Consider the following 19087-nt stretch of genomic DNA (forward strand, 5'->3'; position numbering starts at 1 on the left):
AGCTTGGGCCAATTACTAAACCTCTCTGAGCTCCAGCTTTTCTCTCTGTAAAATGGGGATACCAGTGCCCACCTCAGGGGCTATAGTGAGGATGGTATGGTCAGTGCAGAGAAAGTCCTTGTCCCAGTGCTTCGATGTAAAAAGCTAAGAACAGCACCAGGCACACAGCATTAGAAGAGTTGGTGTGCACAGCTCTTAGAGGAGTGTGGTGGTGGTGGTGGTGGTGGTGGTGTTGCAGGTCCAAGTGACAATGGGACTGAAACTCTGAAAGGAGGCAATCACAGGGCAGGACAGATCAGGGGCAGCTCCGACTGGCTTCCAGCCGCCCTTGCATTAGTGCTCTCCCGCCTGGGCTCCTGAGCAATGCCCAGCCCCAGCGTCCTGAGTAAGAGGTGCCCACAAGCCGGTAAATGCTTTCCATCTGGCCTCTTCTCTCCTCCACCAGGGAGCCGCCCCAGCCCACCGCCAGGAGGCTGCAGCCAGGCTGATTAGGGTTTCATTGTTGTTGTTTGAGGGTTTTGTTTTTTGGATTTGGGGGGCCAGCTGCCACTTTCTGCTTACTCTGGGTGTCAGCGGGTGCAGGCACTTCAGCCCCAGAGACCCGGGTGTGAGTGAATCTCAGTCTCCCACTCACTAACCTCAGCGCATTCTTTGACCTCTCAGGGTCTGACTCCCTCACCTGTAAATGGGGCTAACACATCCCACTTTGTTGTGGGTTTGAAAAAGAGTGTGTGTGCAGAACAACCAGTGCAGGACCTGCAATGAGGGAGGAAACACTGCCGTGGCCGTGTCAGAGGGTGGAGGCCTGGAGCACGTCTATGGACACAGGAGCAGCCCAATCTTGACTCAGCCAAGAAGGGCCCCAGCCAAGGCCAGGCCAGCACCCCTGCCCCCAGGAAGGCAAGGAAAGCCACCCCCACCGCCCAAAGGTACCGCCCAGCAGAGCCTCATCCCAAGACCTCTGCGGAGCTAGAGGGAAGGAGAGCAGACAAGAAGGAGGAAGGCAAGGAGAAGTACGGCAGAATAAAAAGACCCCACCCATGTGGCTGAGCCACTCCTACTCCACTGGGCAACACAGTGCTGGGACCGGCAGTGTCAGGGAATGCAGAGGCGGCCACTTCCTGGTTCCTCAGGAATGGGCAGGGCTATCAGGAGAGATGTCTTTGGGAGGATGGAGACGGGCTCCACCTCTGGTAAGGGGCTTCCTTCTCCAGGCAGGGCTGACTCCCTACCCAGCAGGAGAGTCCTGGCTGCCCTGGTGAGAGAAGGCAGCCAGGGCAGTGAGTGTGGGTTCTGGCCAGACAGCCCTGGGGCCCCAGGCCACAACCCCACTCAAGACCTGTGTGGGTTGGGGCAAGTTATTTAATCTCCATAATCCTCAACTTCTTCTGTAAAGTGGAAATGAAAATGTGACCTACCGTCTACTTCATAGGGGGTATGAACGTTCTTTGATAATGGACTCAGCACAGGGTGGGAGTGTGGGGGTGTTAGCTGTGAAGTCAGGCCCAAGGCCACCAGCACCACCACCACTTATCATCTTGTCCCACTGGTTCATTTCTTTCTTTTTTATTTTTCTTTTTTTATTGATTTCAGAGAGGAAGGGAGAGGGAAAGAGAGATACAAACACCAATGAGGCCCAGCCTGCGTGGCTCAGTGGTTGAGCGTCAACCTATGAACCAGGAGATCACGGTTCGATTCCTGGTCAGGGCACACGCCTGGTTGCAAGTCCGATCCCCAGTGTGGAGTGGGTGGGAGGCAGCCAACCAATGATTCTCTCTCATCATTGATGTTTCTATTTCTCTCTTCTTTTCCCTTCTTCTCTGAAATCATTAAGAAAAAAACACACACAAAAATATAAAGGAAATGTAAAAAAATAAAAAGAAACACCAGTGAGGAAAGAAAATTATTGGTCAGCTGCCTCCTGCCTGCCCCACACTGGGGATCAAGCCCACAATCAGACATGTGCCCGGACAGGGAATCGGACCATGACCTCCTGGTTCATAGGTCAACACTGAGCTCAACCACTGAACCGGCCAGGCTCTCTGGCTCATTTCTTTCTCCCCTCCTCAATAGCAAAACCAGGAGCCCGTGTGAAGGTGACCATGCAAAGGGCCCACCTGTCCATCATCACCTCCAACCCGGCAGAGTACAGCTGCCAGCATGTGTGAAGTTCACCTGAACTTGACCACCCACACACTAGTCAGAACCTAGCAGCTCCATCTGCCTTCAGAGCACAGAAGCCCAACCTGCTGTCTGTTAACAGGTGTTCTGGAGCCCACCCACACGGATGACTTCAGAAGACGGGTTACATGTGCCCAAAATAAAGAGTCCTTTATCAAAACCATCCCCATAAGGAATGAATTCATGGCAATGTGTCCCTTGGACAAGTCAGATCACCACTATGGATTTCAGTCTCTTCATCTGAGGGGCAAGGATCAGGTGACAGTGTAGGTCCCTTCTGGCTTGGCCATTCGATGATTTTATTTCCTCAAACTACGACCAGGGACAGAAGGGATAGAGCTGGGTTTTGAGAGTAAACAAAGTAAAAAACAAGGCTGCTTATTGGCATCAGTCCCTTGGGCGATTTCCAGACTGAAATCCTTGCTCCCTGGCTCCAGCTGGGGTTTCTCCTACCCATTGAGCCACGGGCAGGCCACCTCCCTCACACCAGGCCTGTGGGGCAGCCAAGCCTACACAAAGGACCAATTATGACCAGTCCACCTTGCAATGGGCAGAGATGTCCTCTCCGCTCCTCCTGAGCCACCCCCATGCACCCCACCCCTCACCCCCGGAGCTAGCAAACAGAGCTAAGGAACTTTTACCAACCCCAAACAAGGCCTTCCCTCCCGTTCCCTCCTCAGGCACCTGGCTTCCCACTTGGCCACACCCCAGCAGGCATTTCCAGAGTAAGAGAGTGCAGGGCCCCAGACAGAGCACTTTGGATCCATAAGAGAAGCTCATTTACCTGGTCCACCCACGCCCTCCCTAGAGGGTAAGAGCAAATTCCTGAAAGCTGAGGACACAGAAGACTCCTACAGATAAGAGACTGTGTTAGCAGAGTAGTTTAGCTTCAGGACCAGGCTGGGAAGCCCTGGGGTCAACCTCAAGGTCACCTCAAGAAATGCTTGACAGCTGAGTGACTCCCTTGACAAGAGGACAAACATGCAGACTGCTGGCATGGAGCCAGACCCTGGAGGTCATCTCCCTGCAATGACCCCAGTGAGAAGTTTACTCAGAGCACCACTGCCAACCTATCACCTGGCCCCCTCATTTTTATTTTTATTTTTTTTGGTTAATCCTCACCCGAGGATATTCTTTCCATTGATTATTTTAGAGAGTGGAAGGGAGGAGAAGATACAGAGAGCGAGAAACATCAATTTGTTGCCTCCCACACACACCCTGTCAGGGGCAGGGGATCGAGCCTGCAACTGAGGCACATGTCCTTGACCGGAATGGGAACAGGGGACCCTTCAGTCCACGGGCCAACACTCCAACCACTCAGTCAAATCGGCGAGGGCCAGCCCCTCATTTTATAGGTAAGGATCCAGTGTGACCTGTCAACGTCATGCAGTAGCCACGGGGCAGCTCTAAGATGAAACCCCAGGCCCAGCTGGTGTGGCTCAGTGGGTTGAGCATCGTGCCATGCACCAAGAGGTCACCAGCTCAATTTTGGTCAGAGCTCCATCACCAGTAGGGGGCGTGCAGGAGGCAGCCAATCCATATTTCTCCCTCTCCTCTCCCCTTCCTCTGTCTCTAAAATCAATAAAAACATATTTTAAGAAAGACAGGTCTCCTGGGGCCCTGGCACATAGCACACAATCGTACTCCCTATGCTGAGGGGACAGGACAGGGTCCCCCCAGACAGGTCTCTGGCCTAATAGTGCAAAAAGGACAGTGTTTCCACACCTGTTCACTCCTCAATGCCACCGCGCAGGGTCCCAACAGGAAAGAAGCAGAAAGCAGCTGGGCCCCGGTCCCGCATGCTGGGAGCTGGAGGGTCCAGAGGTGCTGGCTGGTTCCACGCGCCCCTGGATGCTGTGGCTAAAGACAGAAGGCAGCCGGCATCCCGCACTCCAGAGAACCCACGGCACTGGGCCGAAGGAGAAGGAAAACCCAGGTCCAGGTTTTACTTCCTCTGCGGCCCCTGAATCCACATACAAGGACCAGAAACTCCCTAAGATTTTCTCAAATAGGGGCTCCGGCCAAATGCAATAGGCAGGGAGCGGAGGGACGTGTCAGCGCGGCCAGTGCTTCGGGAGAGGAATCTGAAGTGGGCCGCGGGCCCAAAGAGGAGAAACCGCAGCTTGCCTGCCTAATATGGAGCCTGGGTCTGTGCTAGCTCCCACCGCAGCTATCTGACACCCGGGGAAGACCCCGTCCCCAGCACCAAACCAGCTTCCCTGGCCTCGGGCAGCCGCCCGGGGCAGACCTTGGAAGCTGGGGGGCCAGCCTAGGCTCTGCTTTGGGTACCGGGCTCAGCCCCATCACTGAGCAGCCCACCGGCACCTCCGCATCTGCCAGGTATCTAATGCTAGACTGTGGCATTCTCGCCCCCTCCAAAGGCACGCCCCTCACTGTTCATCATATCCACTATTTACAGCACCGACTATGTGCCAGCAGGAAGCTCTTGAGGAGTTACCCTTCCTCGGGGTGCAGGAGCACATCCCCTCTCCAAGCCTGGGCCTCTCAAACAGAGAGAAAACACAGCTTTTACATACTTGGGGAAGGGAGGAGAGGTGGGAGGCAGAAAATATCAGCAAAGTCACCATCAGGCTCAAGGCCTTTCTAGCAAAGTGTAAAAACAGCCCCAGCCCCATTCTCCTTCCTCTGCGAGTAACTCTGAAGTGCCCTCTGTTAAAAATGCACATTCTCAGCTCCCACCCCAGACCTACCGAACGACAGGCTCTGAGGATGGGTCCCCACAATCTGGGGGGGAGGGGGTGTTGTTTTTATTCATCCACTCCCGCCCCCGCCCGGAATATTTTTCCACTGATTTTTAGAGAGAATGGAAGGGAGGGGGAGAGACAGAGAGAAAGAAAGATCCACGTGAGAGAGACAGATCGCTTGGCTGCCTCTCACATGAGCCCCAACCAGGGCCAAGAAAAGAGCCTGCAACCGAGGTCTGTGCCCTTGACCAAAACTGAATCCTGGACCCTTCGGTCCGCAGGCCGACACTCTAGCCACTGAGCCAAACTTGCTGGGGCAGGAATCTGTGTTTCAACAAGCGCTCCAGGGGATGCTGATGCACGTTCAAGGTTGAGAGCCACTGTCCTACTCCACAGCCCCTCCATCCCCCCATCCTGCTAAGCTCCAGGGCTGTGGGATAAGGTGGGATGAGCATGTCCGAATTTCAGGGGCACAGCCTCCAGGAGCCCCAATAACAGATCCCTTACTAGAGTGCCCCAGGAGACCCCACAAATCCACCTTCAATCACCCAAGGAGCCCAGGTCAGCCGCAGATCAGCGACATCCCCTGAGAACCCTCCAAATGTCCTCAGAGCCAAGCGTTTCACAACAGTGGCCAAAGCAAGTGTGAGGAGGCTGCCAAGAGGCTGCCAGCACGTCCGTCCTTTCCAGCTCTCTCCAGCCCATCCAGCCGGGCGCTAAGTGAGCGAGGCAAAGGCCTGCGTGGCCCAGGGCCAGGGGAAAAGGAAGCGAGGCCAGGGCCAGGAAACCCGGGACAGGGAGACATAACTGAACCTACTGGCTGCTCATTCCCAGCCAAGAGGGGCTCAGCTCAGCGTGGCTCCCCTCCTCTGGCCTCTTCCAAAACTGCACGCAGAGCACGACTAGCTCCCCAATGCTGCAAGATGCCACTGTGGGACGGGAAGCAGAGACTCACGTAGAAGCATTCCCAAATACGTTCACTGCAGCTTTCTGTCACTGCATAGCTGCCTCAAGGAGCAGTAAAAGCACAACTGCTACCCTAGCAAGGGAAAAGATGGCAAGGGGGTGAGTCCCAACTATCCTGACTCCCAGAGCCCCCCGGGGAAGGAGGGCACGAGGCAAGGGTGCAGGTGCCCCCAGGGCACGGGAGCCAGGAGCCAAAAACACACGTGGGAGGAAAGAAAGAAACTGAAACTGATTCCTCCTGCCCTCCCTCATCAAACACCAGGGAGTCTTTGAACTCAGGCAGGGCACAGGGCACAGGGCGGCCCCGTGGCAGAGAGCACCTCCCGCACAGGCAGGAAGCCCGGCTTGCAGTCCCACCTGCCATCTGTACGCAGCTGTGTGACCTGGGCAAACCCCCAAGTCCTCCATCCCCCCAGGCCTCAGCCGTCTCTTCCACAAATGGGATGCTGCGTCTGTTGACAGCTCCAGGATGCAGAGAAGTGTGAGCCGATGGGGCAGGGTGCACGGTGAGACACAATTTCTGTAAAGTTTTAAACAGGTGCAAAAAGACAACTACACAAGCAGGAACTGCATAAACTGTGCGTACCAAGAGAACACCAAGCCAGACAGACAGTGGTTCCGTCCGGTGAGGGAAGGGAATGGGACTGGAGAAGAGCACGCCCCGGCCTCGACTCTGTCTATAACATCCACGGTCGTTGTGAACTGGCCTCAAGAGCAGAAAACCTAGAAATGGCAGCTGTGACCACCTGAGTCTTTGCAGGCCTTTCTAAATGTTCCTACCCTCCAGCGACATCACCTCAAAAGGGTGTTGTGAGGATTAAATGAATCGGTTTCTGTAAAACACTAGCAATGTGCCTGGCCCACAGCACAGTAACCAGGTTAGTCCTTGCTGGGGGAGGGGAGATGATGCTCAGCTCCTCATTCCCAGATACAGTCCCTGAGCCACAAGGTGACCCTAAGCTGGGCCTTCCCCTGAACCAGCAGCTCCCGTGGAAAGGAAATGGCGGGGAGGGGGACAGGGGCCCTGGGGCCCCACTGTGGCCTCACTGCCCGTGCCAAGCAGCCCCACTAAAGGGGTTCCAGCCCACTGAACTGAGATGCCAGTGTGGCATTCCTTAATTTTTAAAAAGCTGATTATATACAACAAACCTCCAAATTTACTATTGCTTAACTTTAAAAAAAAAAAAAATAGGCGTCTTTCATTGGGGCTAAAGTTTGGGAAATTATCCCAATTTCTAAAGAGAGGCCTCAGGGCTTCGTGCGTGAAGATCACAGTCTCAGCCGTGAGATGAAGGGCAGGAAACCGGGGGTCTGGCCCCGCTTCCCCCGCTCCAGGAAAGCAGCATTCGTGAGCTGCCTCCTCCGGCTCCCAGGGCAAAGTCTGCAAAAGCACTTTGGGTTCCTGGAAAGAAAGGCCTTTCCGAAATATCGGGAACTCGACTGGAAAGTGCCATTAGGCATTATCTGGAGGATGTCCGCGGTGTCTGAAGGGGAGCCACTCCTCTGCCAAAGTCACAGCAGCGGCCAAAAACAACAGAGGGGCTTCTCCGAGCAACACACACACACTCACACACACTCACACACACACTCACACACACACAGACACACTCACTCACAGACCCAGACAGACACAGAGGTCAAGACAGCAGGACCTTGGCAATAGCAGCTGCCCTCCCCCATCCCCACCCCAGGCCCTCACACTGGGGATGGTAGGGAACCTGCTTCATGGCGTGAGGACTTAGAACAGGAGAAAAGAGGGAGTCTGAGTGCAGCAAGCCCCCTCCCACCCATGCAAGGCTTGCCGCCTCTCTTCCCAGATGGAAAGCCAAGTTCCATTAGGAGACCCGCCTGCAGGAGGCCACCCACCTCGCCGTTCCCTCCCTCGGTGCCATTTCACCTACAGATGATTTGAAAATAGAGCTGTGCACCACTCCGTTCTACGCCCATCAGTTATCATCGGCTTTACAGATGGCTTTTAAAAAATAAATCTTCAGGCCCATAAAAATGCTCCCCTGCAAGCCCTGGCCTGGTCTCAACTCACAGGCCTGTGACCACCCCCTGCACAGCCCCATAGCACCAGCCACCCCAAAAAACAGGAAAGATAAGGCAGAGAGGAGGCAGCTCATGGGAAAGGCTCCCTTCCCCCAGGGATCGCTACTCTGCTGCACCCTCCGCTGAACTATTTGGGGCCTTGGACTTAGACCCTGGGGGCAAAGGTTCAAAACTGGGGGTCAGGAAGGGTACTGTCTTCTCCCTGGCCTGGCCCACAAAGCGTAAAGCCAAAACTGCTTACCCCAACCTAAGCCCCCAAGCCTCCCCTCACCAACTTAACAGTCTCAAGGCTTAAACAAGAACCCCTAACTTTGGGTTTCACGTGCACAGGCTTATCCAAACAAAATAACACTGAGCCTCAGCTACCGGGTTCCATAAATCCTGTTTGCTTGTCCTAGTGACCAAAAGGACCAGGTAATGGCTGAAGGAATTGAACCAGCAGAGAGGGAGGGGGACATGATTGAATCTTAAAGCAGGGAAGTCAGTCGTAAAAGCAGAGATCAGCTCGACTTGGGCCAAGGGGGACCCGTGGGGTCCTCTAGGTTCAGGGGACCTGAGTCTATTCCTGACAGTTACTCCTTCTACTGGAAGTGGAAAGAAATACAACTACAATCCTCTACTACCTTTTCAACCAGAAAAAGGAACTTCAGAAAGACCCATGCCCACCCCGCTAGCCTCACAGACCCTCCACTCAGGGACCTGGGTTCCAAACCAACTCTACCCCATTCAGGCTGTGAGACCTGGTCAAGTCACTTACCCTTCTGAGCCTCACTAGCCCTGTCTGTGAAATGGGGATAGGACCTCACAAGTTGGCTCATGGTGATTAATGGAAAGAAACCCATATGTGAAAGCATAAATGTTAAAAATGCTGAATCTCATGAGCACTTGATTATACACCATCTTGAGTTGTTCCTTTTTACTTCATTTATACATTCTTGTCTCTCGGTTAAAGCAAAGGCTGTGTCTGTACTTCTGGTTAATAGATGAATTCCAAGATCAATCTACCTGGGCTCATTCTGCACCTGGCTTACTGGCTGGAGAACCTTAGGCAAGTTACTTAACCTCTCTGAGCCTCCATTTCCCGTCTGTAACAAGAAAAATAACCTTCCTCAAAGGGTTGCTGACCAGATTGAAGTACTCCAAACCAGGCAACCTTCAATCAGTGTGAACTATTAGTCTTATTACTTATTTGGAGAACTGAGACGTTTTTAATAAATACTGGTTGGTTGGTTGGTTGGTTGGTTGATATAAAACAAGTAGTTCTCCTTTCAGCCCTCCTTCTCCCATCTTCTCTTCCCTTCCCAGGAGGTGAACAGTGTTGACGTTACCTCCTGGATCTTGGGCCTGTGAAATGCTTCAAATCTAAATGGGGTTTCCTTTAGGAACCCAGGGTACCAGCACCTTCATCACCAGCCCTTTCCTGCTGTGCGGCTGTGAGCCTGTCCCTTTCATATCTCTAAGCGCAGAATCTTCATCTATCAAGTGTGATCATCCCACATACCTTACAAAGCTGTTGGGAATGTTAAATGTGGCTGCCAACAGAACACAGCTCACACACAGGTCGTGTGCAAGAGGGTTCCTCTGTCCTCCATTCGCCGACACTGTGGGTGACAGGCCCGGGAGGACCCTGCAACCTCCCAATGAAGAGTGGATCCCAGCCCAGTAGCCCACTGTAGCCAAGGACCAAAGCAAGCGGTTTCCAGGGTAACCACATCCTCTGCATCTACTTCCCACCTCCATCCCTGGCTGCCTTTTATTCTTCCCCCTACCTCTGTAGTGGGCTAAGTCACCTTTTCCCACTATTGCTAAGCAACCCAAGAGTGGTGCAGCTGCCTCCTGGGGGAGGACCCTGGCCCTCCCCTTGCCTCAGACTCTGGGGAAAGCTGCCCCTCTTGGACCCCCACCTTGTTAACCCTGGGGATGGCACAGGTGAGAAGCAATCCCAGGCCAACAGGGTTTATAGACGCAGGTCCATGGGGAAATGAGGAAGGCCACCTCTCCTCCCCAACCCCAGCCTTCTGATGAACTATCCTTAAGCAATTTCCAAGAAAAGGGCCACATCACACTTTTTAAGAAAGCTGCCCTTCTTGATTATTTTCCTCTTCTATCTCCCCCGCTTCACTCACCACAAACCCAGATCCCTGGCCTTGGAGTAGACAGTGAGGGGAGAGAAAGGGGGACACAGGAATGAGAGGAAGAGGGACAGGGTGGCAGAGGGCATCTGAAACTCCTGTGCGGGCTCTTGCCGCTGGGAGGTGGGAAGATAGGCAATCGGCACTTTCTTCTTTATGCTACTTAGCACTTTCTGAGGGCTTTTTGAGATGTAATTATACCATAAAAGGCACCTTATGTGTAATGCATGTGATTACATGTGGTAATGCATGTAGAGTCCTGAGGACAGTGCCTGATCCTTAGCATGTGCTCAGAAAGCGTGAGAAGCTATCGTTATTATAAGAATTTTTTTTTAACTTAAAAAAAAAATCCAGTCCTGCTCCTAGCTCTGGGAAGATGACCCTGCCCAGGGGACTGCCACAATTTTTGCTGATTTGTCTAGGAGGGGCTGGAGTTGGACTAGGGCCTTGTCACTCCCACCCATCCCCTCTGTAACCAATGCTGCCATTTGATGGCTGAATGGGGCACACAGGGGGCAGGGTGGGGTCATAGCTTTGGGGCATACGCATTACTACATTGCACTCCTGGTGTCCCACACACAGATCCTGCCAGATAATCCCCAGCCAGGACAGGACAGGAGCAGAGGACATGAGAGGGCAGAGAGCACCGGACCAGCCTTTTCCATACGTTCACCTCCCACCTGCTGAGAAGAAAGGATTCTGGGACTTGATGCTCAGCCTAAGGACCAGGGAGAAATCTGGGCCATGTGTTAAGAGAACGTGGGCTTCCAGGGTGGCTCTGAGCCCTGGTTTGCTGGGTCTCCTCCCCCTGCCACTCCCAAGGCTCCTTGCCTCCATTAGGGCCAAGTGTGGACAATTCATACTTAGCAGGATGCCGGCACCTGAGCTGATGGAAACAGAACCCTGGGCAGAATCATGAGTCCGACTGGGGTGACCCAGTCTGGCCAGGACTAAGGAACCAGGTTAAGGGGGTCTCCTCTGCCCGAGGCCTCTCAGGCATGACCCCTCTGGGGATCTGGTGGGCCCCAGGACTGCTCTAGTGTCCTTGATGAATAAGCCCAGCTCATGAGCCCGTCCCAGAGATGACCACACTCCGAGGGAATAACAGCAGGGCAGTGGGGAAGGTGCCCTCAGACCACAGCCTCTCGGCCAAATACCAGATCCCAGGAAAGCACTGGGTGGTCACACGTGGGGTTAACTGGCTGGAATGGTCCCAACAACACCTGCACAGAGGTGTGAGGCTCCTGGGCCCCACCTGTGAGCTGTGCAAACAGCCTGGCCTCTCAGAAAGGTGAGAGGTCAGCTCTGGGAGAAACAAACAGAATAAGAAAGAAGGACAAGGAGTGAGAACAATAGGAGGGGTGTTCCCCAGCCCACGGGCCCTGCAAGCAAGATAGGCAGTTGCCCTTGCTCTGCCCTTTTAGCCTTCTCCCCTCTCCCTTCCCGTCCTACCCTCCTTACACACACACCACGGCCTGGCTCCCAGGGAAAGCAGAGGCTTCCCAGAAGGAACTTCAATCCTGCCCTTCCTAGGCGATAAAGCTCAAACGCCACCAGCCCTTCACCTTCGCCACCACCACAGGCCGCAGGTCTGGCTCCTGCCCTGCAGTGAGCATGGCATTTGCCTTGGCCACGCTCTGGCCATCATTGACGCAGCCTGCTGTCATTTTCTGTGTCGTTCAAGTCCCCTCTCCACCTAAACCATGATTTCCATGACCTCTGGGCACAGCATCTGATACTTAAGAGGGGTTCAATCATCGCGCATTGACTGATCCATAAGAAGCTACCAACATTCCTACACTATTAAGGAACTAGGGGGAGAAACGGAGTCACTTCCAGCTCTTTCCTGGAGACACACAGTGACAGGTCGGGACTAGGGTCATGGCTCAGGCTCGTGCTGCCCCACCCTGGCTCCAGACACACAGGAGGCACCAGGTCTTGTGTGACAAGTCCTCAAACCAAATTTATGGTTTGTGGCCACTGGCCAGGTGCCCAGCCCCAGCTCTTCCTCAAGAAGATGGAAAGAGGGGGGGCCCAAATCCCAACCACAAACCCCAAACTACAGGACATTCATTGGTCCGACCTCCTCACACTCAGAACTACCCCGCCAGGAAGGGCTCATGGGTCAGGGCCTCCTCTCACGCCCACCCCACTGGGAACAGCCGCCAGCTCCTCCTCAAGAATGGAAATGAGTTTCTTCCTCTTCCATCTGAAAAGGCTGGTGACCACGGGTCCTGCAGGAGCCTGCTAGTCCCTTCCTCCTAAAGTCCATCCCCAGTGAGCCGACGGCCCCTCAAGGTCCCATCATTCCTCAAAACTGGAAAGTCTGGTTCACAGAGCGCTCAGGCCTTCTCACACCGGTCTGTCTTAGCAGCACAGGTGGTCCCCACAGGCCTGATGCTCCAGCCCCCCTACTCTCTCCTTCAGGCTTTGTCAATCACTCCGACAACCAGTGGGCACCTGTTCTCAACGCACTCAGGTGGACAAGCTCTGGCAAGAGAACAGCTGCAACAGGTCCTGAAGCAAAGCAGGGGCTGGGTAAGCTGCTGGGAGGTGGGCAGGGAGGGGAGGGCAAAGACTGCCCCAGCTATGTAACAGCAGGGCTTGCAGGCACCCCCCGGTTGTTTCATTTAGAGGTAATTCCTATTTTGAGGTCATTTTGCCTGTCCTATAACAAGCAAACAAGCACTTTAACGTGCACCTCTTCGTCCTATATATCTAGGAAGGAGGGAAAGGCTGAACAGGAATTTTACAGCATTCTACAGTGAAGGAACTGAGCAATCAGAGGTCAAGTGACACTGAATGGGCCAGAGCTGACTAAAGGGTCAGAGGTCAAGGATGACACAACTCCCACTCATTCCTAGGCGGCCTGGGCTCCCTCTATGATGGGTTTATATACTACACCTACCTCAAAGCATATTGGGTAAAGGCCATAAAAATTCCAATTCCTCAAAACTGTTCACATTTATTGAGCACTGGCTATCTGCCAGGTGCTATGCTGCACTCCCTGTGTACGTTACTTGGCTTAACTCAACTACATCAGGCAGGAGTGATGATCTCCATTTCCCCGTTGGGGTCATCGGGTAGATCACACAGCTCGAGATTACCTAGATTTGAAGCCAATGTGCCCAGAGCATGACTACCGGTAGAGCATGGAGCCAGATACAGCCCCAGGATGGGGTGGTGTATCTGGAATGTAAAGCATTTCATCCCCACCTCCACCCCCAGGCCAGAGTTCAGAGGCAAGCATGACACCATTTTCCAATTACTCAGCGATCTTTCCTGACCACCTCTAACAGGCCTGTCTCTGTGCTCGGCACTAGGGATTCGGCAGAGAACAGGGCAGGCTGGGTCCCTGTCCCATGGACACTGGTCAGGGGGGAAGCCAGCAGGAGTCAGAAGTGTGAGGGGCATGAGGACGGACGCCAGAGCCAATGCTCTCTTCTCTCAGGTTTTATGTCTGCCAGACACCGCACTGGCTGCAGGAGTCCTAACCTTCAAGGCAGGCAGATGTCTGCTCCTCCCCACCTTTGCCGCCCTCCCCACTGAACGGTTAGCTCCTGTGCGGGTCATGCAGTCCAGAAGGAAGTGTAAAGAGGGCGACCTCTCTTCCCGCGGCTGGGTTTAACAACCTGGCTCCACGTGGGTGCAGAATCAGGATCTGGGCCTATTTACAACTATGTTCTTTTTTTTTTTTTTTAATATATTTTATTGATTTTTTACAGAGAGGAAGGGAGAGAGATAGTCAGAAACATCGATGAGAGAGAAACATCGATCAGCTGCCTCCTGCATATCTCCTACTGGGGATATGCCCGCAACCCAGGTACATGCCCTTGACCGGAATCGAACCTGGGACCTTTCAGTCCGCAGGCCGACGCTCTATCCACTGAGCCAAACCGGTTTCGGCTACAACTATGTTCTTACACCTGCCTGTTTCAACATCCATTAGCTCAACAAATATTGATTAAACTCCTACATGTTTAAAAAAGAAAAGAAAAAGAAAACAGGGCTGGCACCTGTGGAAATACACATTCAACCAGGGCCTCCAGGACTGAAGAAGGAAGCAAGAACCACAAGAGCTGCTACTTTACATATCTCCTCCCATCAACCTGGGGCAGCGGCAGGGTGGGGCTGGGAGGGCACGAGGACAGGTCTTAGCTCCTTTTTAAAAAAAATGTTTTTATTAATTTTAGAGGAGGGGTGGTGAGAGGGAGAGAGAGAATGAAACATTGAGAGAGAAACATTGACCGGCTGCCTCCTGCAACACCCCCTACTAGGGATTGAGCCCACAACCGGGCATGTACCCTGCCGGGGAATCGAACCAGCGACCTCTTAAGTGCACAGGTGGATGCTCAACCACTGACCCACACCAGACGAGCTTAGCTCCTTTTATATAAATAAAAGGCTGACAGAGGTTAAGTGACTTGCCCAAAGTCAAAAGCTTGAAAGTGTAGAGTCAGGATGCTACTCCAAGACTTATGACAGTGGTTCTCAACCTTGGCTGCACATTAGAATCACCTGGGGATCTTTTTAAAATCCTGATTTCTGGGCCTCATCCTTCGGAAATTCTGTTTCTTTGTTACTAATGTTGTGGCCCCACCCCATAACAAAGAAACAGAATTTCTGGAGGATGAGGCCCAGAAATCAGAATTTTAAAAAGATTCCCAGGTGATTCTAATGTGCAGCCAAGGTTGAGAACCACTGGTCTATAATCTATCCAGCCTGCCTGACACCCACACACACATACATGTAAGAGCATGGGCAAGATCCATTGGGGCTATGGCCAACCCAAAAGGATAGGTGTTCAGACCTGCTGTCCCTAGGAAAGTAGCTTTGGTGGCTCAGCCTTGAAGTCAGGAAGACTGTGAAAGCCAGCGAACATCTCTGACCCACTGCATTTTGGGTCTGAAGCCAGGGAGTCCAGCCTGATGAGCTCTGCACTGAAGCATTCTTTGAAGAAGGGACAAGCCACGGCCCACCTGCCACAGGTCTTGAGTCATGCCTCCTACCTGTGCAGACTTCTACCTGCATGAGCAACAGGCCTCACCATTCAGGGGAAGTACTTCCTTCCGCGTCATTTAATCCAATCCCTGTAGGAGCCCCAGGGTGTTAGCAGGGCAGGAATGCAGCCCCTTTACAGAGAAAACAGAATGGAGGTGCCAGGCACCTGTCTGTCTTGTTCAGCGCTCTATCTGCACGGAGTTGGTGCTCCAAAAGTATTCATTGAATGAGCTAATAAAAGCTGAGAGACTTGCCCAAAGTCTCACAAATAGTCGTGGTTGCACCAGGGCTAAAAACAGGGTCTTTGGCCTCCCCGCCGGTGGCCCCTGTGTCCCACTGCACTGTGTCCTCCCCGCCCACCCCCACTCTCCTGCCTCCATCTGGAATGGGCAGACTCTGTCCACTTGTCAGCCCCGGTCCCACCCAACGCTTGCTTCCGAGGGTCAGCAGGGAGGGTGTCAAAAGCAACCAATTACACTAAGTCTGACTCTCCACAGGTAAAACCACTTTATATCCACTGAGAACTAGGTGAAATCTACAGAGGAGGGAATGGAGGCAAAGCAAATTTATGGCAGAAAAAAACTTTGGACCAGATTTCCTGAGTCCAGCCCAAAGCTTGTGCTGTCCAGCTGCTCCCTCCCATCAATCCCACCAAAGCAGGCATTGGCTCCCCTTGGCCCAGAGATCCCGGCAGGATCTGGATGCCAGGCCCAGCTTTCCTGCCTCCCTTAACCAACGAGGGACAGGGAAGGCGAAGCTGCCTGCCTCGAACATGGATGCATCCCAGCCCCACCCCACACCAGCCTGGGACTCTGGGCTGGTTAACTTCCCCCTCGGCCCCTCGTTCCCTCATCCTCACGTGTGCTCGGCTCACAGAGCTGCTGAGAGTAACAACTGGAACAATATACGTGACTAGATTAGAACAATGCCTGGCACACATCAACCAATGCCAGCTTTTGGAACTGTTGAGTTTGCCCAGTAGATTACCAAATTTCCCAGACCACTCTGTTTCCACACCACCCAGGCCAGAGTTTTATGATGAGAGAGAGAGAGAGAGAGAGAGAGAGAGAGAGAGAAAGGCACTATATAATTTTTCTTCCCAACTATATTTAATATGTTCATTCATTCATTTGACAATACTGAACACCATTGTGCAGGTCCCCTGGTCATTGCTGAGGAAACAAGAGGTTGTGCTTCCCAGGAACTTAGTCCTCCCACAGTCCTTAAAAGGACCTAATTTCTCATTCTTGGGCAGTCCTGTCACTCCCACCCCTCCTAGGCTTACAGTAAGTAGGTACTCAGTAAATAAGAGTTTCCTTCTCTTCTACTCCCCATGGATGATCCCAAGACATCCACCATCCTAATCTCATGGCTCCTGTCCAAGTTAAAATCTATTCTCAAGAAAGAAGACTTCACCCTGAAATTTAATTTAAAGAGCCCCTCGGCCTTGCCCCCACGGGAATTTCTGTTACCCACTCCCTTCTCTGTTCCACCAACCACCCAATTGTCCCCGGATATAAGGGGGTGAGTGGGGTGCTGTCACGGCTCTCCCCAGCTCTCCCAGGGCAGGTAGAGAGGAAGAGAAGGGGTGGTCTTAAGTAACGGCTGTATTTCCAATTAGTCAGCTCAAAGCTGGGGGACGGTGGGATGTCGCATAGGGCTGGCTGGGCCCAGCGAAAGCCTGCCTGGGTGTCAGGTCGACTGACTTTGAGGAAGCCCTTTGTGTGTGTGTTTTAAATTACCTCTGCTTGTCTGATGAAGTGAGTAAAAGGGCTTAGGATTCCTGAGTGAGCTAATACAGGATGCCTTTGGCTGAAAAAAAAACTTCAGTCGGCTCCCTAAACTCCCCCCCTTTTAAGTTTAAAAAAGGGAATGAATGTTACCATTTTTGGACATGAGCGTTCTCCCTCAAGCCCAGCCCCAACCGCACTATCCAGAGGGACGCGCCATCCTGCCCCCCCCCCATTCCCAGATCAGCAGGGGGTGGGGGGTGGGGGTGGGGCGAAGAGGGATGAAACGAGGAGGGACCGGATGGGAGCGGGCAGCGGGGGGAGGAGGGAGAGAGGGGTGTTGAGGGTACGTGGCCGCCTGGGGCAAGACCTCACCGCGCAGGCAGGAAGCAAAGGCAGTGTTGGGGCGCCCTCCCCCCACCCAAAGAGTGGTTTCTGACCTCTTCCTGCCACTGGCCACAGTGCCGGAGTCCCATCGCCAGCTGCGAGCCTAGCCCCGGGGGTGGAGTGCGCACCGGGTACACGGGGACTGGGACACGGCTCGGTGGCTAAGCAGGGATCCCCGTGACCCTAAACATCCCCGGGACAACCCCCTGCCCTGAAGCCCCTCAACTCAAGCTGCCTAAATCCGCCTTCTCCCAGGAATGAGCAGCGTTCGGAGGCGCAGGACGCAGACTCAAGCCCACCTCCGCTCGCAACTCACAACCCACTGAGTTAAGCAATAAAACGGTTTGCCGTCCTGACCCCGCCCCCACAGGGCCCGCTGGGGAGCCCGCGTACACCCCCGGCTTTTCTCAGCCCCAACCCCTTCAGCAGGTCCACCTCGAGGCCGACCCGGGGGCAGCTTCCAATCCCTCGGGCGCCCTCTTCCCCCTCGGTCTGCGGGCAGGGGCAGGGAGGCGCAGAGGCGCAGCTTGCCCCCTCCAGGTACCCAGCCCGGGGCGGCCCAGGAAGTGCGCTGCCACCGCACGCCATATGGAGAGGCGGCCAGGGGGCGGGGAAGGGAAGGGAAATCGATCCGGAGCCGCAGCTACCGAGCCGGGGGCTCAGCCCCAGCCTCCCGAGCACCGCCCCAGCGCCCTGCCCACGCGGGGATGGTGCGGCGGCAGCCGGGTGACCTGGATCACCAGCCCCAAAGCGACCCGCCCGATGGCGGCCCCGCTGCCCCATGGTCTGGCTGGGCGTTCGCGGGCTCTGGGGCAGGGGCGCTCCCCCTCCCGCCCCACGCCTGTAACCCAACACCCCACCAGGCAGCGGGCGCGCATCCCCCGCCCCCGCTCGTGCGCGCCAGGAACCGGTTCCCAGCCCCAATCCGCTAGCGCGGCGGGCGGAGCGGAGCGGGCCGGGGCCGGGGGCAGCAGCGGGCTGGGGCGGCTGCTGACCTTTCTCTGCTGCTTCTCCCAGGCCGGGTCCAGGAGCATGTCTCTATCCCAGTCCTCTTCGGGCTGCATGTAGTCGTTGGTTTGCTGGGAATCATAATGGTCCATGATGGTGCGCGCGTGCTAGGGGCTGGGTTTCTTCCTCCACCTTCTCTCCCGGCGGCGGCGACTGCTGCAGCTGCTACTGTCCCGGAGTGGGGTGGGAGTCAGCCGGGCTGTGCTGTGCTAGCGGGGCCGGGCTAGCCCCCCTGCGCCCGGTTCCGCCGCGGCGCTGCTCGCAAAAGCTGCTGTTGGCGGCAGCGGCTGGAGCTCGCGGACTGCCAGCCTCAGGGCGAGCGCTCGGACCTAATCTCCACGCACACTGAGCCGGGCCCACACACTCGCGCTGCCGAAGGGAGGCAGGCGGGGGCGGGGGCGGAGGGAAGGGGCAGAGCCCTCCCTAGGTTCTCTATTGGCCAGGCCGAGTTGCCCAAACTTCCCCCCATCGCCTCTCATTGGGAATTCCTGGCATCCGTCAGCGGGGCCACGGAGCATAGGTGGACTGGGCGGCCCCTTCCCGGCGCGCAAGCCCCCGCCCACACCCTGGGTTCCCACTCCCCTGCGGCTCATGTGATACCAGCTTAAGCTGAACGGGACCTAAGCCGGGGACGGCTCCTCCAGCTCTGGGACCGAGCGGCAGCGCTCGCGAGCCCCAGGAGCCTCCGGGGGTTGGACACTGTCCCCGCGAGCCCCAGGAGCCTCCGGGGGTTGGACACTCTCCCCGCGAGCCCCAGGAGCCTCCGGGGGTTGGCCCCAACTCGGACGCGCCGGTGTAACTGCGCTCCCACGCGCGCTCCAAGCCCAAGTGGCCAGAGCTGGAGAAGAGCCGCGAGGAAACCCGAATAACATTTCATTTTCTCTTTCCCAAGGCTCGGAGAGGTCGGCACCCAAGGAAAGGGGCG

At 54.9% G+C, this 19087-nt stretch overlaps 1 protein-coding gene across 3 annotated transcripts in view; it reads right to left on the reverse strand.

The window, feature by feature from the left end:
* The window catches only part of ACTN1 (actinin alpha 1), an 89840-nt gene extending 71317 nt beyond the window's left edge, over positions 1 to 18523 (reverse strand). For 2 of the 3 annotated variants that reach the window (XM_036311035.1, XM_036311053.1), the window contains exon 1: positions 18150 to 18523. In XM_036311035.1, coding sequence (XP_036166928.1) covers positions 18150 to 18254 — 105 coding nt within the window. In that variant the 5' untranslated portion in view covers positions 18255 to 18523. The remainder of the gene's footprint in view (positions 1 to 18149) is intronic. The other variant, XM_036311044.1, reaches the window with a different exon arrangement.
* Positions 18524 to 19087: the final 564 nt, after the last annotated feature.

This window comes from Myotis myotis, unplaced genomic scaffold (genome assembly GCF_014108235.1).
Source record: "Myotis myotis isolate mMyoMyo1 unplaced genomic scaffold, mMyoMyo1.p scaffold_m19_p_1, whole genome shotgun sequence".
Lineage (NCBI taxonomy): Eukaryota > Metazoa > Chordata > Mammalia > Chiroptera > Vespertilionidae > Myotis > Myotis myotis.